The 22,644-nt window shown below is 46.6% G+C and overlaps 1 protein-coding gene across 1 annotated transcript in view; it reads right to left on the bottom strand.

Moving 5' to 3' along the window:
* Positions 1 to 22,644, bottom strand: part of plxna2 (plexin A2) — a 137,017-nt gene that overhangs the window by 110,675 nt on the left and 3,698 nt on the right. Inside the window, exon 2 of the mRNA XM_041946804.1 lies at positions 20,669 to 20,851. Within this exon, the coding sequence (XP_041802738.1) occupies positions 20,669 to 20,851 (183 nt within the window). The remainder of the gene's footprint in view (positions 1 to 20,668; positions 20,852 to 22,644) is intronic.

The raw sequence follows: 22,644 nt of genomic DNA, 5'->3' as shown, positions 1-22,644 counted from the left end.
TATCTGGGCGAGATCCTTAGAGTCACCCAACTACGACGACACAAACAATACAGTAAGTGGCTTAGATGAGACCAAATTGCCTCTAATGTCTTCATAAGGCCTGGAGATGTTGTACAGCAGACAACAAACAGTAACTAAGGTATAAGAATGTACTAATTAAAGTTAATTAAAGCATGGGACTCCCTCATCTGAGTTATGACTTTGATCTTCCCGAGGCAGCTAATTTGGTCTTCCATGCACATGAGTGTGTGTGGCAAGACATACGGTGCAACTAGTAAACGTATTACTGGACATTTAAACAAATGGAAATGGTACGTACATTAAATTTACTGGAAATCTAATAACCACCACTCAGCAGATTGCATGCCCACGGATGTTCTTTGTAATGAAAAAGCTGTGAACTACCACGAGAAAAGAAGTCTGCATGTCTCTGGGATTCATTTAGCCGATGACCTCACAGACATATGGATAAAGCACACTGAATGATTTAATTAAATGTCCAACTTTGTCACACGTTGTTTGCTAGCATCATTCCACGGGCCTGGACAGCTGTCTTTCATAAATTAAATAAGGACTTTGGTATTTGCATCTGACAGGATGTGGTTTCTTTTCTTTCTCTTTGCTTTTATGTCCAACATATTCCAAAATTCATGTGTCGAAACAAAAACTTCAGATACGGTCCCTGAGGCCCCATCAACTGGGCTCGTACCTGATTTTATATCCCATCGGTGTGTGAGCGCACGTCTGCAGGTACAGTTCGTCTGCCTCTGCAGCCATACATCTGCACCTCTGTGTGTGTGTATGTGCATGCACGTGCATGCCTTTGCTCCCGTGTGTGTCAGTAGGGTACTGCCTGTTGACAGATCAGAGCTGTGCTGTGAGGGGTCTCAGAGAGGCCTGACAGATCTGTGACAGAGTGTGCCTGAGGAGAGAGGCCTTCATGTTAATCCACTCTCATACATGTTAACTACACTTGGATAGTCCCATACTGAGCTGCCTTTACACAGCCTGGTACGCTTCGACACTTACCCCCCGAAACCCCCACGAGAGCCCCAAAACAAGCCTGCCAGAGACCGACCTCTTCATCACATACTGCCACAAAAATTTCCAAACACAGGCATGCACGCTAGCTAGCAAACACACGCACCCGCAATCACTTACACACAGCGAAAGTCAAAGCAAGGCTGTCATTAAGCAAGCAGACTGGTGGGCTGAAAATATAAGCAGACACAGAGCTAACAAAGCAGCAGCAGAAAAAAGAAGACGGCTTACTTAAGCTGTCTGAAATAAGCAGTTGTTTTAATGATGGGGAGGCCATGAACTAAGCCGGTGTAAAAAAAAAAAAAAAAAAAAAAAAGAAACAGCGTGCACTTGTGTTTTTGTTTTTACTTGAAAACTCATGAAAAAGGACTCTACAACATTTCTGACCAGTTAAAGCAGAATATAGCTGCTGTGAGTGGAGACAGCAACGGTGGGAGCTCTGTGTTTGGTCACAGCTGGCATATTTGCAGGGTGAGGACACTTCCTCTCCAGTGGGTTCTGTCGAGAATGGAGTAGAGCGCGAGGTGCCGGCCAAATGGGCACCTCATTTGGCACCGAGAGCGATTCCGTTTAAACATAATCTCGCGCCAGAAGTAAAAGGGAAGCCGAAACATCTTCATTCAGCTGGTCCCTGAGCGGGGTTTTAGTGTCGCTCCATTACTTTCTCAGAGTAAATATTGAAAACAGCAGAGCCAACAATGATTCATTTCTCTTTACCACACAAGAGGGTCAAAAGAACAGAGCAGACTGAAATACTTCTTAAACAAAACTGACAGCACATGAGATTTTAAAGCGCAGCCATCCAGTGTTTCATATTCCCAGTGATCCTCAGCAAAGTCTGAACCAGAGCGCGCTGGACTGATGTTGACACGGATAGAAGGGGAAGGAGTGTTTGCTTTGAGGAGCTGAGTATGTGCTGTCTAATCCAGTTCTTGTGGGAACCTGTAATGCTGTCTGATACCTGTTAAGAGTGCAGACACGCAGAGGCCTCTGCGCTTCGCCCGCGGTCATGCCTCAGAATGGCTCTTCAAGGAGAGGCACAATAACTTATTATGAGTCACAGACAGTCTACCGTCTAACCCGCTACATCAGCGGCGTAAACACAGGATATGGTGGTTGTGGTGAGGCAACACACACACAGTCAATTAGTGAAAGGAAGACAAAGGGGGATCAGACTGTAAGAACAGGCCTTGGGCAGTTTTTAGTCAGACTGGGAGTGCTGACCAGTGCTCGAGCCTGAACTGTACTGTAAGCTTTTTGAGCAGTTTGGAAACGTACTGCTGCACTTTGAATTAGTCTCATCCCTCAGCGCCTTTTTTGTGCGTCGGTCCCAACAGGTCTTATCAATAAGAAAACATGGCCAGAACAAAGGCCTTGGGATGTGCCTGAGCCTGGGGGGTTATGCTAACCTGACTGGACCGCCTGTGCTGTGCATGTTGGTCCTTGTTTTGTATGTGTGTTTGTGTGTGTGTGTGTGTGTGTCTCACACACCCACTAAACAAACACATCTCATCATGCTGCTGCCCGTGTCAGTCAACAGCAGCCGAAAGCTAAATGCAGCCGAGTTAAGGAGGTCTGGCTTGTAAGACGGATGTTGATGTTTTAATTACATCTTTGCTATTTGCATTTCGCTGCCATTACTTCTGCGCCTGTCTCCTTCAGTCCCTCCGTCCCTAATGAAGAAGAAAGAAAAGTCGGGCAGCTAGAGACGAGAGGAAGGATTACACTGAGTCGGTCCCACATCAACATCACATAACAATCCTCCAATCAGCCGAAGAAGTGGCATAATGAAGATGTGAGTTTGAGCACCGGTGTTTGCATGCAGTGTGTGCGTGAATTTGAACGCCCATTTGAATGAAAGGCAGATTTCAGCAGCCTGTGCCCTGAACAATGGGGCCAATCAGTCTCCTGGATCAGGCCTGATTAAAAGATGAGCTCACTGTAGGTGAGTGTGCAGCGGCAATATCTCACCTAGCGCACAAAGAATCGCAGTTCACATAAAGATTCAACGCTCTCGTCGATTGTTTCTTCAAAGAGTGAACACTCGTGCTAAAGCAGCACAGAGAGCAAGAGAACAAGAAGCCATTTCCCAAAACAATCTGAGTGTTCCATCTTGATAGCCTTGAAAGGCATGAGCAGAATAACAACCGGCAGTGTAAAACAGCGCTATTCTCATTACCCTCCATGGAGTGAATAGAGAGGAAGATTGTGAAGCTGGCTAATGAGCTAGTTAAGGTGGCAGTAAATGTCACTCCTCCTCTGGCAGGCCCTGGGCTGCAGTACTGCTACAGGCCATTACCTGGACAGGGACACACAAAGCTTGCGTCAGCAGTTTACTGTACTGCCTGGCATTCACGCATGCACACACACTCGTAAAGAGAGAAAAGAGAAGGAAGACGGCGAGAGCCGTATACATACTGCAACACCGCAACTCCTCTATATAACACGCATTACATTAAAAGCCTAAGTGGATCATGTTGAGGAAAAAGTGCGTGAACCGAGGAGACACAGTCTTTAGTCGTTTTTAATCTTCTTTCCATTGACACAAAGTGTAATGAGTAAAGAGCTTTTCTGGCTGCTTTCCACTCAGGTGTTGACCGTGGTCCGCTGGCTTGTTAGCTGCTCGGCCACTCAGTTTGACCTTTAGTAATTTATTCTCAAGTCCATCTGGAAGGATTGGATTTCCAAATTGGATCACTGTGAGTTTACTGAAGAGTGAGCAAGGACAAAGTCTGAAGGTGTTCAAAGTTTTGTCACGAACGTACAGCGGAGTTAACTAATGTCCACAGGATCAAATTTTAAATCAAATGTTGAAGCTTTTATCATCAAATCTAAAATGTTACATTGTGATAAAAGCAAATGCAAAAAATACAGTTTACAGAATTCCTTTATACCAACAGCAATCAATGTAGCGTATTCTAACTTTGTATATTTTACCAGCTGTGCATATTAACTTTGATCATGGTTTAACTTCAAGTGTAAGGCGTCAAGAGGACTTTTCTCACTATGTATCTTTTGTTAGGTTTTCATTCAAATGACCTAGCCTATTACAAGAGCAATAACAAAATCCACCTGTTGTCTAGTAGCTGATGGGCAGGTACCGCAGTTAGCTGGCTGACTTCACTGAGCATGCAGGTAGTGTCAACATCTGGCGGCATGCAAGAAACGGAAAAATGCCAGGTAGGAAAAATGTTATGAATGTTAGCCAATCAGGCTTTTTACCGTTTTTAATTACCTGGTCTGTTTGGAGAGGACGAGGTCTCTGCGGATAATTCAGCTCCTGGTAAAAACCTCATGATCAACAGACGTTGAAGTAACCCTCTCCTATAAACAGGCCCACGCACCTGGAAACAAGGTCAGCCACACCCGGCGTCCTGTCTGAGAGCGGCGGATTTTAACGTGAAACAGCTTCATTCAGTGTTTTACTAACCCTAACACAACCTCAAAATAAACTGGCAATGGTGGATGTATAGCACTGAAGACAACAACTCCCATGATCCCACGCTACTTCACGACGTCGTCAAACTCCATCTTTGGTTATTGCGTTGAGTGAGAGACCTCGCCATGAACCATTTGGAAATACACTCAGAAGTATCCATGCACTCTGTGCTCTATAATTTAGCCTAATCTAAGAAAATTCAAGGAAAGAAAACACCCTTCATTATACTGCCAATTACAGTATGCAAGGATGCTCTCCTCAGCTTCGACCGCCATGTTCATATTTCCCGTTTAGAATTCACACCCCTCGGGCTCATAGTCTGATCAAGTGTGAAGCAGATTACTCTTTCCCGGGGTGATCACGTGCGACAATAATAACAGTGTCAATCAAAATCAAATGCTGTTGTAAGCCCACAGAGGTCTGCTGCTTCATCCCTCTCACTGCATGTATTAACAACTTCATTCTTTTATCATATTAGCCTTGAAAATGTGTCATAGACAACTGTAGTTCTTGTTGTTGAATAGCAGCAGCCCCCACCCCATAATGTGAAGAAGCAGCCAGCCCCCCCCCCCCCCCCCCTCCAGGTCCCCAGCTGGCTGCTATGTTCACCCAGCTGGTCATTGTACGCACTGGAGGAAAACACTGTTACATGAGGGATTGTGTCGATGCTGAAAATCAAGCATTTTTCATCTGAATTCAAGCTTATTCCTAACCTTGAAAACACAACAGCTAAAACTGAGCATTTTTCAAACTTTCAGGGGTTTGTACAAACCCTGTTAACAAAGCGACTAATTGTCTGCCTGTGGGCAAATACGACCATGGCTAATTTCAAGGATAAAAAGAAACAACTGGAGACACAAGGACGGTGTAGGAGAATTAGCTCTGAATTCACGTCCTTTATCCAGCAGCAGCTCGTAAACCGGGAACACAGACACCTTCCTTCTTAAGGCAAGCTGAGTGCTTGAAAAAAAAATCCTAAATATGATAACACTGTCAGTGTGTGAATGTCATGTTTATTTTACTGTGCAGATACTTCAGTCCATACCACCACGTCACACGGATGAGACAGCCGGGCTCGCTGGTGGTCTCCTGACCGGCCGATAGACGCTAGTTTTATGCTCAGCTTGGCTGGAACTGTAAGTCACGGAGCAGCCAGCACTTTAACAAAGACAAAAATGACACACACACACACACACACACATATACACACAGACGCTCACACACATTTTGCACACTTTCACACCTTGAACCCGAGTGGACCATTAATCCAGCTTTTGAGAAAGGGGAACCCTCCTGCACTTGCTCCGATCTCTGAGGGCCTCAAACAAATAAACTTTCTTTGGTTTTAAATAAAGCCCTGAGCTCCTCTGGATTTAAATACACTCTGGCTCTGCTTCCCCACTGGTTTCAATACACCTCTGGGTCCAGCGTACGGAGTCGGGCTGCCGCCCATATGGTCCCAACTGGATTAGGCTAAGAAGGCCGGCCACATAATGGTGAGGCCCAAGGAACCATTAAAAACCCATTAATTGTGAATTTTGAAGATCCTCGCGGCAGTGATATGCTAATATTTCTCAGCACTAGAGACGGATTGAAGAAAGAGAAGCTGCCAGATGCAACAGAGGAGGAATACATGGAGTGAGGAGGAGGGCGAAGGAAAAATGTGAAAATGGAGAAAAGAGGATCTACAGACTGTTCCAGGTCGCTGTTACTCCCCAACATCCACTTGTCTGCCAGACACACTCGCGTGCGCACACACACACACACACACACACACACACACACACACACACAACGCTGGCTGAGAGGGAGCGCTGGAGAATAAAGAAACGGGGAGAGCGGAGGATAGAGAAAACTGCAGGCAGCAGAACACAAAGAGGTCAGTGTAGTGGAAAACATGGAGTCTGACATTAAAGTGATGCAGTTCAACTTACTCGCTTTAGCGCCAGAAATGCATGGCTGGGAACCCCACACACACTGGGAGAAAAATGACAAAAACCGAGAGAGGAGGACAGTCGGGGAGAGAGGAAAGCGAGAAAAACAAGAAGAGGAACAGGAAGTCACTGAAGTTTTTACAGAGATAAGGAGCACAACCTGCCATCTGCATATCATTTCATCTCATAATAAAAGCAGTTCATAGCATTTATTTGTTTTGCGGCCAGGTGGCGCGGGGCGGGGAATTTCTGCTTATCTCTGCGTTCCTGTGTATTGCAGAGTGGACGGGAGGAACATTAGATAGGCTAAGCCCCCACCAAGCAGATTAACCAAAGCTAGCCAGGGGACCAGAACACAGATTTGGGATGCATCGCCCAAATAAGATTTAGGCTTTTCACTGGCAATTACTCACAGTATACATTTCAATGCGTAACCCCGAATGCGGCCGATGCTGCCCCGGCTCTGAAAAGGACTTTGACTAATCTGAGACTTGCCACTGTACCAGAAGCTTACAGTCTGTTTCCAGCTGAAGAGAGCTGCTGTTTACATCCAGCACTCCTCTCCTTCAAAGCAGGGCTACTTGGTATTCATGGAAAGCCACTTGATATAATGTGGATGTCATTATTTCAGTGTGTAGCATACATGTCACATCACACACAGCTGACATTACTGAGAAATCAACACATCAGCATCAATAACCGCTGTAGCCACAATAAAGGAAGTAGCTACAAAGGCCGGGCAGTCTCGCATGTTCAGTGCTTCGGCGTAATGAGCCCCTTTCCTGTGTGCATCCAGGATGCTGATGAAGGGAAAGGAGACTGGACTTGTCATTTCCCTGTTGGGCCCTCGGGAGCCAGGTGTCCCTCTTTAATGGAGGCATGAGGAGACTAACGTAGGTTAATGAGCTATGCAGGCCCCAGAGGAGATAAGCATTATAGGCTATATAGAAATAAGATATAAGATCCCCCTCTCATCCCTTCATCCCTCCATTTGTGTCAGACCCTGGGAGAGAAAGGAGGAACAAAGGAGAGTGTGGTGGAATGGAAGTCGAGGTGAACGAGAGACCGGGAGGGAAAAAAAAAAGAGGGAGCGAGGGATAGAAAGACACAAAAGGAGGAGACAGAAAGAAAGCCAGGTCTGCCAGCCTTTTAAAACAATTAAGACCTGGATGAGATTCACTCTGAAGGTTCCACTGCCAAGCAAGGCCCAAATGTGGCGGTGAAGGGAAAGCTCAGCGAGAGCGGGCCTAATCAGAAACAGATTCTCTATGACAACAAACCTAACCACACACACACACACACACACATGCGCACAGGAAAGTCGACACTTTACATATTAAAGCTCGCCGGAGAGGGGAAAAGCCTGTGGAAACATCAAATTGTAATGAGGAGCAGGCTCAGCTCAGCGAGCGCATAAGGGATAGAAAGGAAGAGCCAGAAAGACAGAGAGATGAGGACGAAGGAAAGAGAGCTTTTAAATATAACGTAAACCCAGACTGCAGATGTCCTTTGAGCCTGTTTTAAGAGTGTTTGTTGTGGAGTTGTACTGTATGGCTTTACCACGCTCCTCTTTTTGTCTCCCTCTCAGATGTGGTTTAGTCTTTTGTTTGGCTGTCTGCGGCTGCATCGGCGTACATGCTACGAACTGAGCATGAGCAGCCATCTGAGTGCGCCCCGCTCTGCACAGACGCCGCTAAAAGACGAGGGAAGTGTGACCGTGTTTGTTGCGTTAGGCCGGTTAGAAACGATGAGAGCGGCGCGGCCGAGCAGGGGAGGGGGAAGGAGAAAGGTGAGCCGAGGAGAAATGCGGGCGAATAGAGGTGAGAGGAGATGAAACTGAAAGGAGAGCAGAGGGGGAGAGAGGGGAGGAGGTGCGACCAGGTTTGCGCCCAGGAGCGGAGAGCATGGTAAGGCTTGTGGCACAGCCAATGGAGGGGCGAGCTCACATTCCAGGCTTGATCCTGTATAAACCCTGTCTGTTACTGCAGATCTGATATGGAAATAAGAGGCCAGATGGGGGCTTCCACTGGCCTTATAAGGGATTGTGGCTTGGCCTGGATGGATCACGGGTGAGAAGCCACGGGGAATGAGTAAGAGAGGGAGAGAGGAGCGGAGACGGGAGCAGGGAATGGGCATCTGAGAAAAAACAACACCAGACAAACACAGACAAAGACGCTGAAAAGTGGACACGCAAGAGGAGAGAGGAAGAGATCTAGAGAATAGTTGTAGACAGCAGCAGAGCGCGTGACGAAGAACGAAAGAGAAAAGAAACGGGGAACCAGACCCAGACGCCGCCTTTCTGATGATATTCTTGTTTCTCTCCTCCTCTGATGTTGTTTCAATGATCTCCGGTCTTTGAAGGGTGGATTCATCAGGGCCCGAGAACAGAAACAATTTCCTCCTCGTCACACAATAGCAAACTTAACAATAGAAGCCGGCACGACTCGATTGCTACAATTCATCCTGCTAGCATTGTATCAGGCTGAGTCCCGCAGGTCCACTTTATTGTAGGATTTTTCTCTACTGCCAGAAAGAATAACGTCGCCCTTGAGGACGACTGCAGATGCAGAAAAGCAAAACTCAGTGAACAAAAGGATGGATGTTTACCATGTTAAACGCTTCGCTGTAAGCGATCACAAATGAATCCAGTAAGATCCATGTTGCACCATCATCTCTTTCCAGCTACAGCTTAGCAGCAACTCTGTTGGTACATCCCTTCATTCTACTCCCTTTGCTCTGCAGTGTGTTTCGCACTAACAACATTTCCTAGTCAAGATGTTCAGACAGTGGGAGCCAACAACCTGCTGAGAAACCTGATCAGCCACACTAATCTGATCAGCTGCACTTTGTTCAACTGTGTCTTATTTAAAGAGGACAGCACTCCCAGCATGGCGCAACCCAAACAACGTCCTATCCCCTTTCAGCCGGGGATCCCGCGGAGCCGGCGCAGTCATCTGATCTACCGCACCATCCCGTCCAACCGCCCACCACCCTCCGATCCGGCCCGCAGCCTAAACACGACATACCTGTGCCCAAATGCTCACCCGACCGTAACAGTCTGGGCTCATTAGGGCGAAAACTCATGACACAAGTGTTTCCCGTTTCCTAATCAGTTGGAAGGCAAACGCCCGCCTCCTCCCCAGCGTGTGTATGCGCGCGTGTGTGCATGCATTTGCGTGTGATGAAACACTCTTGAAATAGAGTGAAATACGTAGTGTCTCTTGAATGCATGATCAAGGGAGTTTTCGCACACCTCCCTCATACAAATAAGTGAGCAAAATTTGTATGTGCGCCGCACCGAAGAATATCACATAATAAAAAAAAAATCAAATTAAATAAATAAAACAGACGGCATAAAAACCTCCAGCTGCATATGTATGTGTGCACACATGTCAACAGCAAAGAGATTCATTATACACTAAAGGCGTAACAGGATTACCTCAGGGAAGCAACATGCAAATGATGTAGACAAGATCTTTGCCCTCTAATCCTTCAATTTAACCGACACAGGACGAACGTAGAACTGGTTTGTCTGTTTTTCTGCTAACTCATTATCACAGTCAGCTAATATGGGACAAACACATGCACACAAACACAAGACACACCTCCTCTATCCGCACACCCCACTGAGCCAACAGCTGCTTCCAGCGGCACCAAACTGTGGCTGCCAAATACACCAGAACGCTTAACTATGACTGACGGTAATACGTTATTCCCCACAGGAATGCTTCGCTCCCCTTTTAAGCGGAGTAAAACGGAGGAATGTTGATGGTTTGCCGCTGCGCTGCGATCCCACCAAATCATCACCTCTCCGCCTCGACGGCTAATCCAATCTGACGCAGCGCACCCGTGTCGCCAAGCACGGGGATGCCTCAGCCCCACCTCCGGCCTTGACCCTTAACTTCAGTGAAGTTACCAGAGGCCCAGATAATGTTTTCCCAACCGCTAGCCATTAGGGTTTAATGAATAACAGCGGTGGCGGAGGTGACCCGTGGCTGGAACAGGCCTGTGACTCCTGCCCTCGTCTTTGATATCGTGACCTCTTTGATGCCCTCTCGGTGGTCTGGCGCGGGCTTTTCGGTGGTGCAGGTGCTGTTGACAATCGTACCCATGCCCTCGCTGTTCTCGCTCTCCCTCAGTTCTTCACTTGCACTTCCTCCACTCTTCGCCACACAGAGTCTGTCAAGCAATCGATCCACCCACACATTCTGACATATCACATATTTGACATGGACTGTATTTTCTCCCTATTCTGAAGCTCCATTCTCAGAATACCTGGCATCTGTGACCTCGAACACTCTATATTCTTCTATCTGTCATTACTTTGATGTCACACTCAATGTGTGGTGTGTGATGGCATTATACAGCCATGACATTGAGCTTCATGCGGCTGCTCTAGGGGTCAGATATTGGCTCAGAGGGAACATAATGAAAGTGAGCTACAGCTTTGTACTCGCTGATATTCAGGGTGAATACATGTGAGGTGAATGAGTGATTTTGTTGTCTTTCTTTTGCATGAACTCCATTAAAAAGGTCTTTAAAACAAAAGAGACCGTGAGGCTTGGAGGAGGAGCGGATGCTCTGCACACTGTGTTACAAGCTATGCAGAAGGAACTGTCCAATCCCATTAAGACTGGGGCCGTCTTTGCTGGACGGCTGGACTATTAAGAGGGAAGTCTGGGCTGACAGCTCTGTTTCATGACAGCATGAGGCCAAGACCTGACATACAGCTGTCAAGAGAAAGAGATGCCCCTTGTGTGTGTGTGTGTGTGTGTGTTGATGCTGCAGAAGTGAGGAGCAGGTAAAGGCTGAGTGAGCGGCGATTACCAGTGGCTTGAAATATTATCACATACTATTAGCACTGTATCACTGTTCATTAGGCTGATGGCTAGCTGGAGTTACTTGGCAGCCCTGCAGTAAGAGATGAAGAGAGCGAGAGAAAGAGAAATGAGGAGACAGAGCGAGCACGGAACAAAAGCTGAAAAAGAAACCGGAGCGAGGGGAAAATCGGGGAAAACGATAAAGGCCCGCTTGCCTCGATCCTTCACTGTCAGAGTCTCAAGACCCAGGATTCAGAGGTAAACAGGAGGATGCTCGAAAGGAAGCAGGACAGATGTGGCAGTTAATGTCGCAACATGACGGAAGATTACTATTATTCCTGATTCTTTTTGTAATAAAAACCATAAGAAATGATAACCCGAGGGACTGCACGATGTCAAACAGCATATATCAAAGAAATGATTTGCGTAGAGCCCATAAAAGCTTCCTGTAAACATCGTGTGATCATAGAAGCACATTAAACAATGCTGTCACCCAGACAAGCTTAACTCTAAAGGCCCTGATAACTGCTGCTGTCTTGTATGAAGTGGGAGTCAGAGAAGCTGTCTCCCTATCAGACAGAAACATTAGTCGCTGTCACACTCAGTTTGCCTTCGCACAGACAACAGTTTAGTATATCATCAAAGCCAAAACAATTCTCATTTCTGAGATCTATCGGCGCTGTACCACTTGAAAAGGCTCTTGAAATGCAAGCACACATTTGCAAAGTAGATGAGAGGAACGCTGTTTTGGCTGCTTGAGCAATCTAGAATCATTACGCATGCTATCAAACACATAAACAATGCATGTTTTCCTTTTTTCACTCCGTAACTGCTCCTAATGAGGATGATCATTATGATGCATGTAAAATAGGGAGAATTCATCAAGAACTTCAAAAAGATTCCCTCAGTTGTGGGCCACTGCTAGAGTTTCTGTGCAAGTTTACAAAGTAATAGTTTGCTCTAACTCCTCCTCCGTCCTTCCTATTCCCCCTTTTATCTAATTTTGGACCACTCTCAGAGCCAGCAGTAATGAATTGGCTAATCACAGTTATCTGGCCCATTCAAGTGCTTTGTAAAGCAAATCAATAAAGCTTGGCACCGAGCCAGCCATCCACTTTGACAGACGTTGCTCTCTAATCTATTTCTGTGTTTTTTTCTGTCCTAAAGATGTTTACTCGTTCTCTGTCTGTCCCTTTTCTCTCTCTGTGCACTTCAGCAAGGTCAGCTGGGAAATTGAAGAAGAAAAAGCTCACATGGCACGCCAGGCGGCGGCTCGGAGGACAAAAGTCAAGCACTGAGCACTTTAAGTTCATTTGACAGAGAGAGAAATTTTCTCTTTGATTGGTAGAACTGTTGGAAGTCATTGGAGCTCTGAGACTCATACCTCAGGCAAGAAAAAAATAACAAGGCCTACACCCGTTCTATTCTGTTTCCACAGTAACAGATCAATAACAGCGACGCAACAACTGATAAGAATTTCTATGAATTTCAAATGCTCTCCCTGTGGTGCCTGCATTGGCTGCAGACTAAACGGGAATATTGATAGGCTGCAAGGCCCAGCCTCCCAACACAGCTCCCTTGCATAATGTTTTGGACACATTCTTCTTGTGTTTTTAATTCCACGTAAAACATTCGATTTCCAGCATGTTCAGGCTAGAAATACCATATTCATAAGAATGGGAAAGGCCACTTCTTGCTAAGAGAAACATTTGGGGAAATTAAATCTCATCCTCACTTGTTTAATCTTTCCTCCTAAGCAGGAAGACGTGGATTTGCATAGTCACTGGCGTTTCATGTGGCTTCCCACTCCTCATGACACTACTGCTCCCAACATTGGTAAAAACCACACAATCCACTGAGACCGGCACAGCATGACTCTCAAACTACGTATGCGAGCAGCAGTGTAAAGGCAGAGCCAAGATCTCTCTCTTCTTTCCCCTTCAAGGGCCTGACTGCTTCCGAAAAGACAATAATCCTGCCATCAACTTCATTTGTAGCCCAATCGGCAACATAATATGCTGAAAAAACTGGATTACAACAATGCTCTTTCTACATGTAGTCTCTGCTGAAAAGTGCCTCTAATCAACAATGGGTTAATTAATCTCACTCATTAAGTTAGGACCAATTATGGGACGCACTCAACAGGGTAATTTATTTCCCACAAAAAGAGAAGGCATGCCAATAAGTCTGATCTAATGAATAAAATCAAATTGTCTGCTAAGAAAAAAATGTGATCTTAGTGAATTAATGAATCAGTGCACAACATATTTATGGACATGTGTGATTCTGTCTTTGCGTCTTGTGGGATTTGGCTACAGTGGCATGGATGCATACTGCCGCGTATCTTCCGGCTAAATTAAGCCTACATGTATAAAATCCATCTGTAGCAAAAATGCATGCGCTGTGTGAGCATTTGTCTCTTGTTGTTGGATAATGAAAAACGCTTCCTTCGAGACACTGGCAGAGAAAAGAGCAAGCAATTAGAGGAAGGGAATGGAGAGGGAGACCGGTAGAAGGGGAGAACGCAACAGAGAGCTGTTTGAATGTGATTAATGAGATCACTGCAGGGTAGGCTGTGTCACTGTAATAGTCTGAGCGGGGAAGAGGAGGAGACGAAGGCTGGGAGTGAGAGACTGAGACAGAGGACGGGTCGAGAAACGCAGGAATGAGCGAGAAGAAGGAAAGAGAAAGAAAATGAGAGGGGACAGCCGGTTGACTGACCAGGCTGGATTTAACTCACTGCTATGAAAAGAAAGAGGGAATGAGACACAGACAGAGAGTACATGAGAGAGGCTAAGAGGAAAAAGCAGATATAAGGCTGGCATGAATGGAACAGCGGGGGCTCTCAGTCTTCCTCTGGCCTTTTAACAGTGAAGGGTTTAGAGGAGCCTGAACCAGGTCTGGCAGATAGAGAGGCTCGTACTCTAAGGACAGGCATGAAAGACACAGCCTGCTGCCGAAGCCGCCTCTTCATCCGGCTCAGGGTTAAGAACCGAGCGGGAGGGAGGGGTCAAGTGGAGGCCAGGTTCCGAAAGGTCACGCAGACATCCCACCAGCCCACAACTCAATGAACAAGCTGGTCATTAGCCGGACTATGGGTGGTTATGGTAGTTAAACGCCCGTGGCAACCGCCTCCAAACACAAACACCCACAGCCCATTCAAATAAACTCAAAAGCACAAAACGGCGTCATTCTTGCAGACCTGAAACGTCACAGAGGTGTGAATTGCATTGCCTCAATAAAACGCGATTTGCTTTTGAAAATAAATCCCAACATTTACTATAAAAAAACTGCTTCTACAGATAAGACGGAGGACTTGAAGGTTCAGGCTGTGCTGAAGTTCTTCATGGTTATTCACTGGGGCGCAGACCACCTGCTGATCGGAGGGTATTACCCACAAAGCAGAAAAATACCTTTGTACAGCACTTCACCGAACTGAGATAATATTTATTGGTCATCCTCTTTTGCTGCAGAGGTTAGAAGGACGATTGACACCGTCTGTGTGAACTGGCATCCACAAGCACCCTGGGGTCCGGGTAATGGCAGAAAATACAATTTACCTCTCTGCAAATAGTGCAGGTTTTAGTGTAGGACATTTGATTCAGTCTCTGCCGCAGGTTGTGTTGGGAGGAAACACGTTCCTTTACTCAAAAAAGTACTTTCTGCAGGCTACGCTCGGCTGCCAGCTGTTGCCGGTGGGCAAACTGAGGCTGTGTAATTTAGTTTAACATGATTAAAAAGATTGCAGGCAATCTAGCAGGGGAGGCCCTGAAGATGGCTATAATGGACACACGCTGGCAGCTGTCATTCCAACTAAAATGCTCCTTATGTCTCCATGCCACTTGCCGATTTGTCCTTTTGCTAAGCCGGACATGTCAGCTGCCTGCCTCATAAACAGGTGTATAGCTTTCATTTAATTTTAAACAAACATGACAGTAAAAACAAAGACATTGCTTTAACAAAAGGATGCAATTATTTGTTCTGTGTGGGATTAATTGGACCACACCATTCAATGCGAAACTAAGTGGTGCAATGGTTATTATAGAAGGCATTCACTGAGAAATAACAATTTGTGAATATGATGATTGGAAACAAATTCCACCTGGTGGCAATTGTGACGACGCTTCTCACTTGTAATTGTATTTCTTTTCATGTCAGCTAAAGGTTAATGCAAGTCACTCAGTGACAATGGAGATGTTTAATAAAGCCATTAAAATGAGTCATTCTTTGTGCTTTTAGGCTGTTTATTTGCACTATGACCAGCCGGAAGAAACAACTGAAAGTTGTTCACTTCACAAAATAATGTGAAGTGAACAGGGTTCATGTTCATATCATGCTCCATATATCATGATAGTGAGAGTGTGTGTGCATGTGCATGTGCGTGTGTGTGTGTGTGGTTTAGGGGATACAGTTGACAGGACCCCTCAGTTCTGTTGTCAGAGTAATTTGCACCCCGGGGGAAACAAGATCCTTGATTCTAGTTAGAGCCTCTCTCCCTCTGTCTCTCTCTGGTTATCTGTCTACCCATCTGTCCATCAATGCGTCTCTCCATCTCTGTCCTTTCCCACCCGTCGTCTTCTCTCTTCCTCTTCTTCCTTCCTCTCAATCCCATTTTCCTCCTGCATTACCAGGTAGGCAATCCAGGTGGGCCACAGCAAACATAAAAAAATATTTAAAAAATCTGCTTAGCTGATCCCTCGCTTCCACATAAAAATCCAGGCCAGGCCAAGCCTGATGGCACCTAAGCCGGGCCTGAACAAGCCAAGCAGGTGAGCAGCCTTTGGGTTGACAGGCAACAGAGTGGCAAAGCTCTCAGATCACATTCCCTCTGAGGGGGACCAATCCAAGGACGAACTCTCTGAGGTTCATGGGGGGCCAAATGCAGCACAGAGCGGTGACAGCAGGGTTTGAGGAGGGGCTGACCACTTGTCCGCCAGGGCCCTGTAGGAGCAGCTGCCTTCATTTGCAAGCCTTTGAAGTTCCTGACACTTTCTGCCCTATGATCAGCTGCTACCCCTCGGCGACCCTCCAGTACCGTCTACACAACACACACCACTGCGGGAGCCAGGTGAGCCGGCCACGCACCCTCTGCCACGTTAACCAGTTCAACAGGACTTGTCCCGTTAAACACCTGAACCACCCTTTCAAGTCGGCCCCTTCAGCTGCCAGCGGCATCATCCAAACCAATTCCCGATTACTCATCAGGGCATGATGAGAAGAATTAATTAGGCCGAAAGCAGCACATCATCAAGAGCCGGAAGACATTTTTTTCATCCATGGTTAACTGCTGATACAACCCACCACTAATCAACTCTTGACGTTCATTCAACACCCACACCCAACACCATAATTTGTGGTGTTTGAATAAAAAAAAGCAAAGAATGCAGCGCAAGTCAAAACAGTGAGGGAACATAAGCCAAAAAAACTATGGATAAACGGCTATTTTTATAACACAGATACATTTTCATGTCAAGGTTGCATCACTCAGATCCATATTTTATAAATGTATCAATTCTCCTATTCAGACCCAGTGACTGTGTTGAATGTAGAACACAGGAGAGGATGCCATCTGAGAATATATCCCTTTGGTCTCCAGCTCAACAGCTCTTAACCCCAGCTGCTCCGTATGGCAGAACTGGGATGGAGGAGGCTCATTCTCACTGTTTGCGAATTGTCTCTGATTAACAGGGGAATCCTGAGTGTACCTCTGCTGAGCTGGCTTGAACCTCCCCATTCATCTATCGCCGGGATGTCTTTCAACATCCAATTTTACACGTGCCGCCGTGCCCTCCATCTCCATCCATATCAAAGGCAGCGCTCCCCGAAGCTCCTCTCCTCCTTAATGCCGTTGTTGCTTCCCACCAATCCCCAGTCCCCGTGTGGGATATATATCTGTGCTTAAGTACAAAGTGAACCACACACAGCCAATTCCAATTCAGATGATGCAATTCTTGGGTAATGTGTATCCAGAATAAACTGCATAGCAGATTGTCTATCTCTATAATTTGACCCACAGAGCCCTGTAGCAGTCTTTTGGTCTGAGCGTGATAACATAGATGGTGGAGTCTGGTGAGGATAATACCACTATACAGCCTGGTGTGTATTAATGTAAATCTAGGTCTAGAATTTAAATGGGACATTAAGTCACGGTGGGACTACAAGCTCACTGGAACATTTCTGGTGTTAGCTCAGAGTGGACTAAAGGTCTAGTTTTGGACCGATTTGGTCCTGATTGGAACTGGTTTCACTGTAGCTAGAAAACTGCCTGGGATATTGATTACCCCTAGCAGCTTTCTGCTGAGGTGAACATCTGCTGCCCTCCACAATCAATCACTGCCTCCAGGGGTGCCACCCAGAAGTCCACAGCCAGTTTCTGAATGACACTCAGGCGACACATTCATCACATAACTCGTGTATGATAGCAGGTTTCACTCTGGTGGGGAATGAGGATCCTCCACCCGCAGGAGATACAGATTTGGTTTTAAAATGTGAGCATTTCACACCCTGCACACATGATCACAGCACGTGAGTGCTAATATACTGCATGAGGCTCACAACTGTAGTGCTATTGTTCCCACTATACATGCATCCTCCTTCCCTTAGTGTCTGCTTACTCCCCCACCCTCTTAACCCCTCTTACTTAATCAATCCCCTGCAAAAGCCGGCCACGGGCAGCCGTATCCGCCAACACTATCCCTCCTGCTTTGCCATGCTCCAGCTCAGGAAACAGCAGCATATACAGGAGCTGGTCTGCAGGGAGAGTGAGAGGGTGGTGGTGGTGGTGGTGGTGGTGGTGGCAGGGGGGAGGGAGGAGCAGGATTGAATGGGGAAGCGGGAGATGGAGGGCAGGGGAGGGGGGGGATTCTTTGGGAAGGGAGCCAATCCAATTACAGGCAGCGGTGCAGCCCTGGTTTCTTTGGCGGCACTAAATTCACATTTCAACGGTCTCTTCCTCCCTCCCCCAGTACCTTCCTCCTTCTTCTTCTTCTATCTCTGCTTTTTCCTGCTCTTCTTTTCCTTACTTTGTCTGCTCACAGAAATGCACTCTGGCACACCACACCCCTCCCTTTCCCCATCTGTCTGTCTCTCTCGCTTGCATGAACGAGGTAAAGCTATAGAACTGTATCACCTGCAAAGCATCTTGTCACCCTATAGCTGTGTCATGCTCAGATCTGAAAGGAAGCCTGCAGCGTTCCCATCTGCGTGTTTCACACAACGAGCAGCTTATCGGCCTTCTGCAGAGGAGCTGCAGCCAGGGCTCATCAGGTCACCCTACCCCTCTGCCCTCCCTGTGACACCTGAGGGAGTGAATGGATGACACCCTCAATGTAAACACATGCATATTTCAGACACACTGAAACGCAGGCAGACATCTTAACAATGAGGGTAGGCAAAGCAGTCCTCCTCCAACCACTGCTGTCATCCAACATTATTGATTATTCATTACCTATTAAAAAAGTAATGCTTTCTTTTCCTACGCTGGCGCAGGCTGCTACAGTGGGTAGGCTGACTGTGGTCATTCTCTCTTCTTTCATGCACATTAGGTGGACAGTCGGTGCTCGTTCAGTCACGTGCCTGCGTGCAAATCATGACTGGTCCCTGTCCAATAACGCCCGCATACCTGCATGCAAATTTTTCGCGCAGTGGTGGCAGCGCCTCGCATGATCACGCCATTTCAAAGAAATCGGGTTCAGGTAAAGTGCAGAAACAGAGGTGGGAAACTGCGATCGGAATAAGTGTGCAAGTGCAGCTTTGTGCTCCACGCTGACAGAAACAACCAGTGTTTCATTACTCTCTCGTACCTTCAAAACACATAGTGTTGAGGGCTACTATTCTGCTGAGTATTATCAAGGTATTCAGAGTGTTTAGTGACAGGACGGGATGATAACTAATTAGGATGACAACACGTTAGATAAGAAGTTTGCTAATGTGTTCTGTTAGTTCTATTAGCTTATCCTGTTGTCATGTGGCTGAGTCTCTGTGGTTGACTGCTCCACGAGGTTTTTCTGCTCTGGCCACTAGACCGTGGTACCCATTCTCTAGGTGCCCTTCTCATATCCTGGCTAATTCCTGCTCCATGTGGGCGTTACTGTGGTTACAGTCATGCCCCTCTGAGGAGCGAGCCTAAGTACACAGCAGCACACAAGGCTATTTTGCATGGATTGAAGGCAGACGGCAGCTACAGACAAGAGTGTGGAAGGAAGCAGGGAGATAAACACAATATGCAAGCAACAGCAACACAGTGGGGGAAACACTCTCTTCTGTCCCATCTAATTTAACCAAGTAGAAAAAGGTGCTAAATTATTAAACAGCTCAAACGGGGGATTACATCGAATGAATATTCTCTCCGCCACAGCCTGATTGGTGTATTGATTTAATTATGAATAGATGGGGACCAAAATAACCCACGCCAGCAGATTTTACGTCGCATTGCCAAGCTTAAAATAACAAAGAACTTGCCAAAAAGAGATATCAAATTGGTTTTAGCAACTCTCTCTTTCGTTTCAATATCTTCCACTGAGCTACATGCAGCTGTTGGTTGGGGGAGGGACGACTGCCTGAGCCAGTTATGGCCCTGTGACACACTCCTGCTCTCACTCAAACAGGCAGCAGCATGCGACGAGGAGCCAAGCGAATACCGACAAATCCTTCAACCAGCTGTCTATATGTAGCCTAGAAAGAGGAAGCAGTATGCAGGACAAACAGCTATTGTGACACAACGCACCCACACAAACACACATTATCTACATTCAAACATGTCATTAACATTTTAACATTCGACATATAGCCCAAGCATCAGGTGTCTGGGGTGATGACAGAGCCAAAAACAGTGCAACAGCTGCTCTAAATCACTTCTGATTGACAATCTCACTCCTCATATCAACCCAACTCAGAGCTCAGCACTCACTTTCCACACTATTCAATCCTGTCAGAGAGAAATCTCATCTACCACCTTGTTTCCTGTGGCTGGGCTGCAAAATCTGTCATTATTAACTGGCCAGCAGCCCTTAACCCTCTGCAGCGTCTGTGTTCTCTCACCAAGACTAGGAGGTTTATTGCACGGGCCGGCTCTGTCTTTTGCCTCTCAGCGGGCCACGGGCAGAAAGGTGCCTATTAAAATTAATGGGCCAGTGCAGGTTACTCGACGCTGCGACACTGGAGCTCACTTAACAGGAACTGGTAATGACCACTACAGTGAGCTAACCGTCGCCATTACCTCTCTCTGACGCTTTGACAGCAGGCATTAAATATTAAGGCGATAAGTTTCCCTGTGACCATGATCCATCTGCACAGAAATAGGACCACTTCACAGTGTCTGAACCCCACGGGCCAATGGACAGAGTCCTTATGCATCGCTGTGATGAAGTGAGCAAAAATCTCCAGCAACAGGCCTTTAAGTGGTGGGTGGGAAGAGGAAAGGAGTCGGTACTCACCTTCTTTAGACGTCCACTCTTTGTGCCCACAAAGGCAACACAGTAGCCGTTGTAGACATAGGAGGTGACGGAAGTCATGCGGTCCCGAGTCTCAGTGTAGAGAGTGTGACCGGTCACCAGCTGAGAACCACCGAGTGGCTGGTTGATGTCCAGACCACAGAAAGAGTCATCAATGGGCACCGGCTACAAACAGAGAGGAAAGGAAAAGCATGAAGTACAGAAAGAAAAGACGAAGCAGACACGCAAAAAAGCATTAAAAGAAAAAAAAGTGGTCTTGACTTCGAGACAAATGTGTCACATTAAACATAGAAGTCCCTGACATGAAATGTACTGTATGAGGAGGAAAAGACAAAAATACCTCAGAGGAGAGACAGACTCGGAGAATAAGACATTAGGAGAGCGGAGAGGCTGAGACGCAAAGTATTATAAAAGAAGACAGCTCAGTAAGGAGGAAAGATGAAGGTGACAGAGTGAGACAGGAGGAGAGAGCGATGGTCAAAGTTGCGGAAATAGTGGCCGTGAGTGTCAGAGAGCGTCTGAGACGGGAATCAGGGGGTGAGAGAGGTGAGCCTGAGAGAGTGAGGGAGGGAGGTGGAGCGAGGTGGAGGTGTGCGGGTGAGTCTCCCAGCCAGACAAACGTTTGCCTTTCTGTTCCACTTGGCAGACATGTTTCAGCTCCGCCTGACTGGGCTCCACCTTGCTCTCACCGTGGCTCATTACCCTGGCCTATCATCACACCTCCGCAGGAAGACACATGCTGCATGATAACTACGTGCACCAGCAAACACGCTGCACCATAACATGAACGGCATTTACCCGTTCGTTAGAAAATAATCACAACCATGAAGTCTTATCAAGGCGGACTTCGGTTCTTCAGAAAATTGGGCCGTGATTATGCTGCACATCTTACGGAGGAGGAGGCGGTGGATGAGGAGCGAGACAGTGGTCTTTCTGGTGTTGAATCAGGTCAGCTGACACAGCCTGAGTGGCACTGGCCTCAAAGTGCCACGAGGAGTAAGTGAGATGGCCAGGCAGCTCCTCCCATGTACACATCCTATAGTCTCTTCCTCACATCTTCTCCCTCTAAATACATATATATCACCACACCCCTCTCTTCAACTCCAGCTCATTAATTCTCTTTCTGTCACCATCGCTATCTCTCATCTGTCTCTGTCTCTGTCTTCGTCCCTGTCAGAAAGGTATAAGCAGACTATGTTGAGTGACATTTCCCACTCTGGGAGGCAGCTCAGCCTCTCACTACACACCGCGGCTGTAAAACCTTTCAGTGCCACGCAGATTTTCACGAGCAGAGTAAAAGCAATAATGCTGACAGGGAATAATCGCCTCCACTTTTATAGTCACGCCCTCCACTTTATGTTCCTCTGCCCAAAATAGCATAGAGTGCTGTGGGGTACTCCACTGCAGTATTTAAAGTAGAAAAAGCAGGTAGGCTTACATTATTCTTCTCTCTTATGATTCTGAAGTCAAATGTGCTGTTTATATAACTGCTTTATGCTTGTTTTAAACATGCCGATTAGATAATGGACTCACAGAATGAATCAGATGGGAAAGAAAAAGAGAAACAGCCGTGACTTCCAGACTGTGGCTTATCAATAGCTACTCCCTCAAATGCATGCAGCTACTCCACATATGGTCTGCTGGGCTCCAAAGCACTTGGTTCTGATTATTTCGAGATTGTTTAGATGATGCACGCTCAGCAGACTTGGCAGCCAAGCCGAATCCCCCCGGACTCCATGTGGCCGAGGCTTCCTCTGCACCTTGTTGCAGTTTTTTTTTTGTTTTCCCCTGCCTTATCGCAAATCTCGTGAAGAAATGTAGATTTGCCACGTTTCAGTCTGTTTCACGTGGAGCAAATTACATTGGTTATCTTTAGCAGAGCTGCGGAGAGACAAAAATAGACTCTAACCCTGTGTGATTAATCCTTATCGAATAACTCACAATACAGTATGATATTT

The sequence above is a fragment of the Chelmon rostratus genome, chromosome 10, assembly GCF_017976325.1.
Source record: "Chelmon rostratus isolate fCheRos1 chromosome 10, fCheRos1.pri, whole genome shotgun sequence".
In the NCBI taxonomy this organism is placed as follows: Eukaryota; Metazoa; Chordata; class Actinopteri; order Chaetodontiformes; family Chaetodontidae; genus Chelmon; species Chelmon rostratus.
Note: the sequence above shows the minus strand (reverse complement) of the source record. Positions and strands in the feature narration are given on the sequence as shown.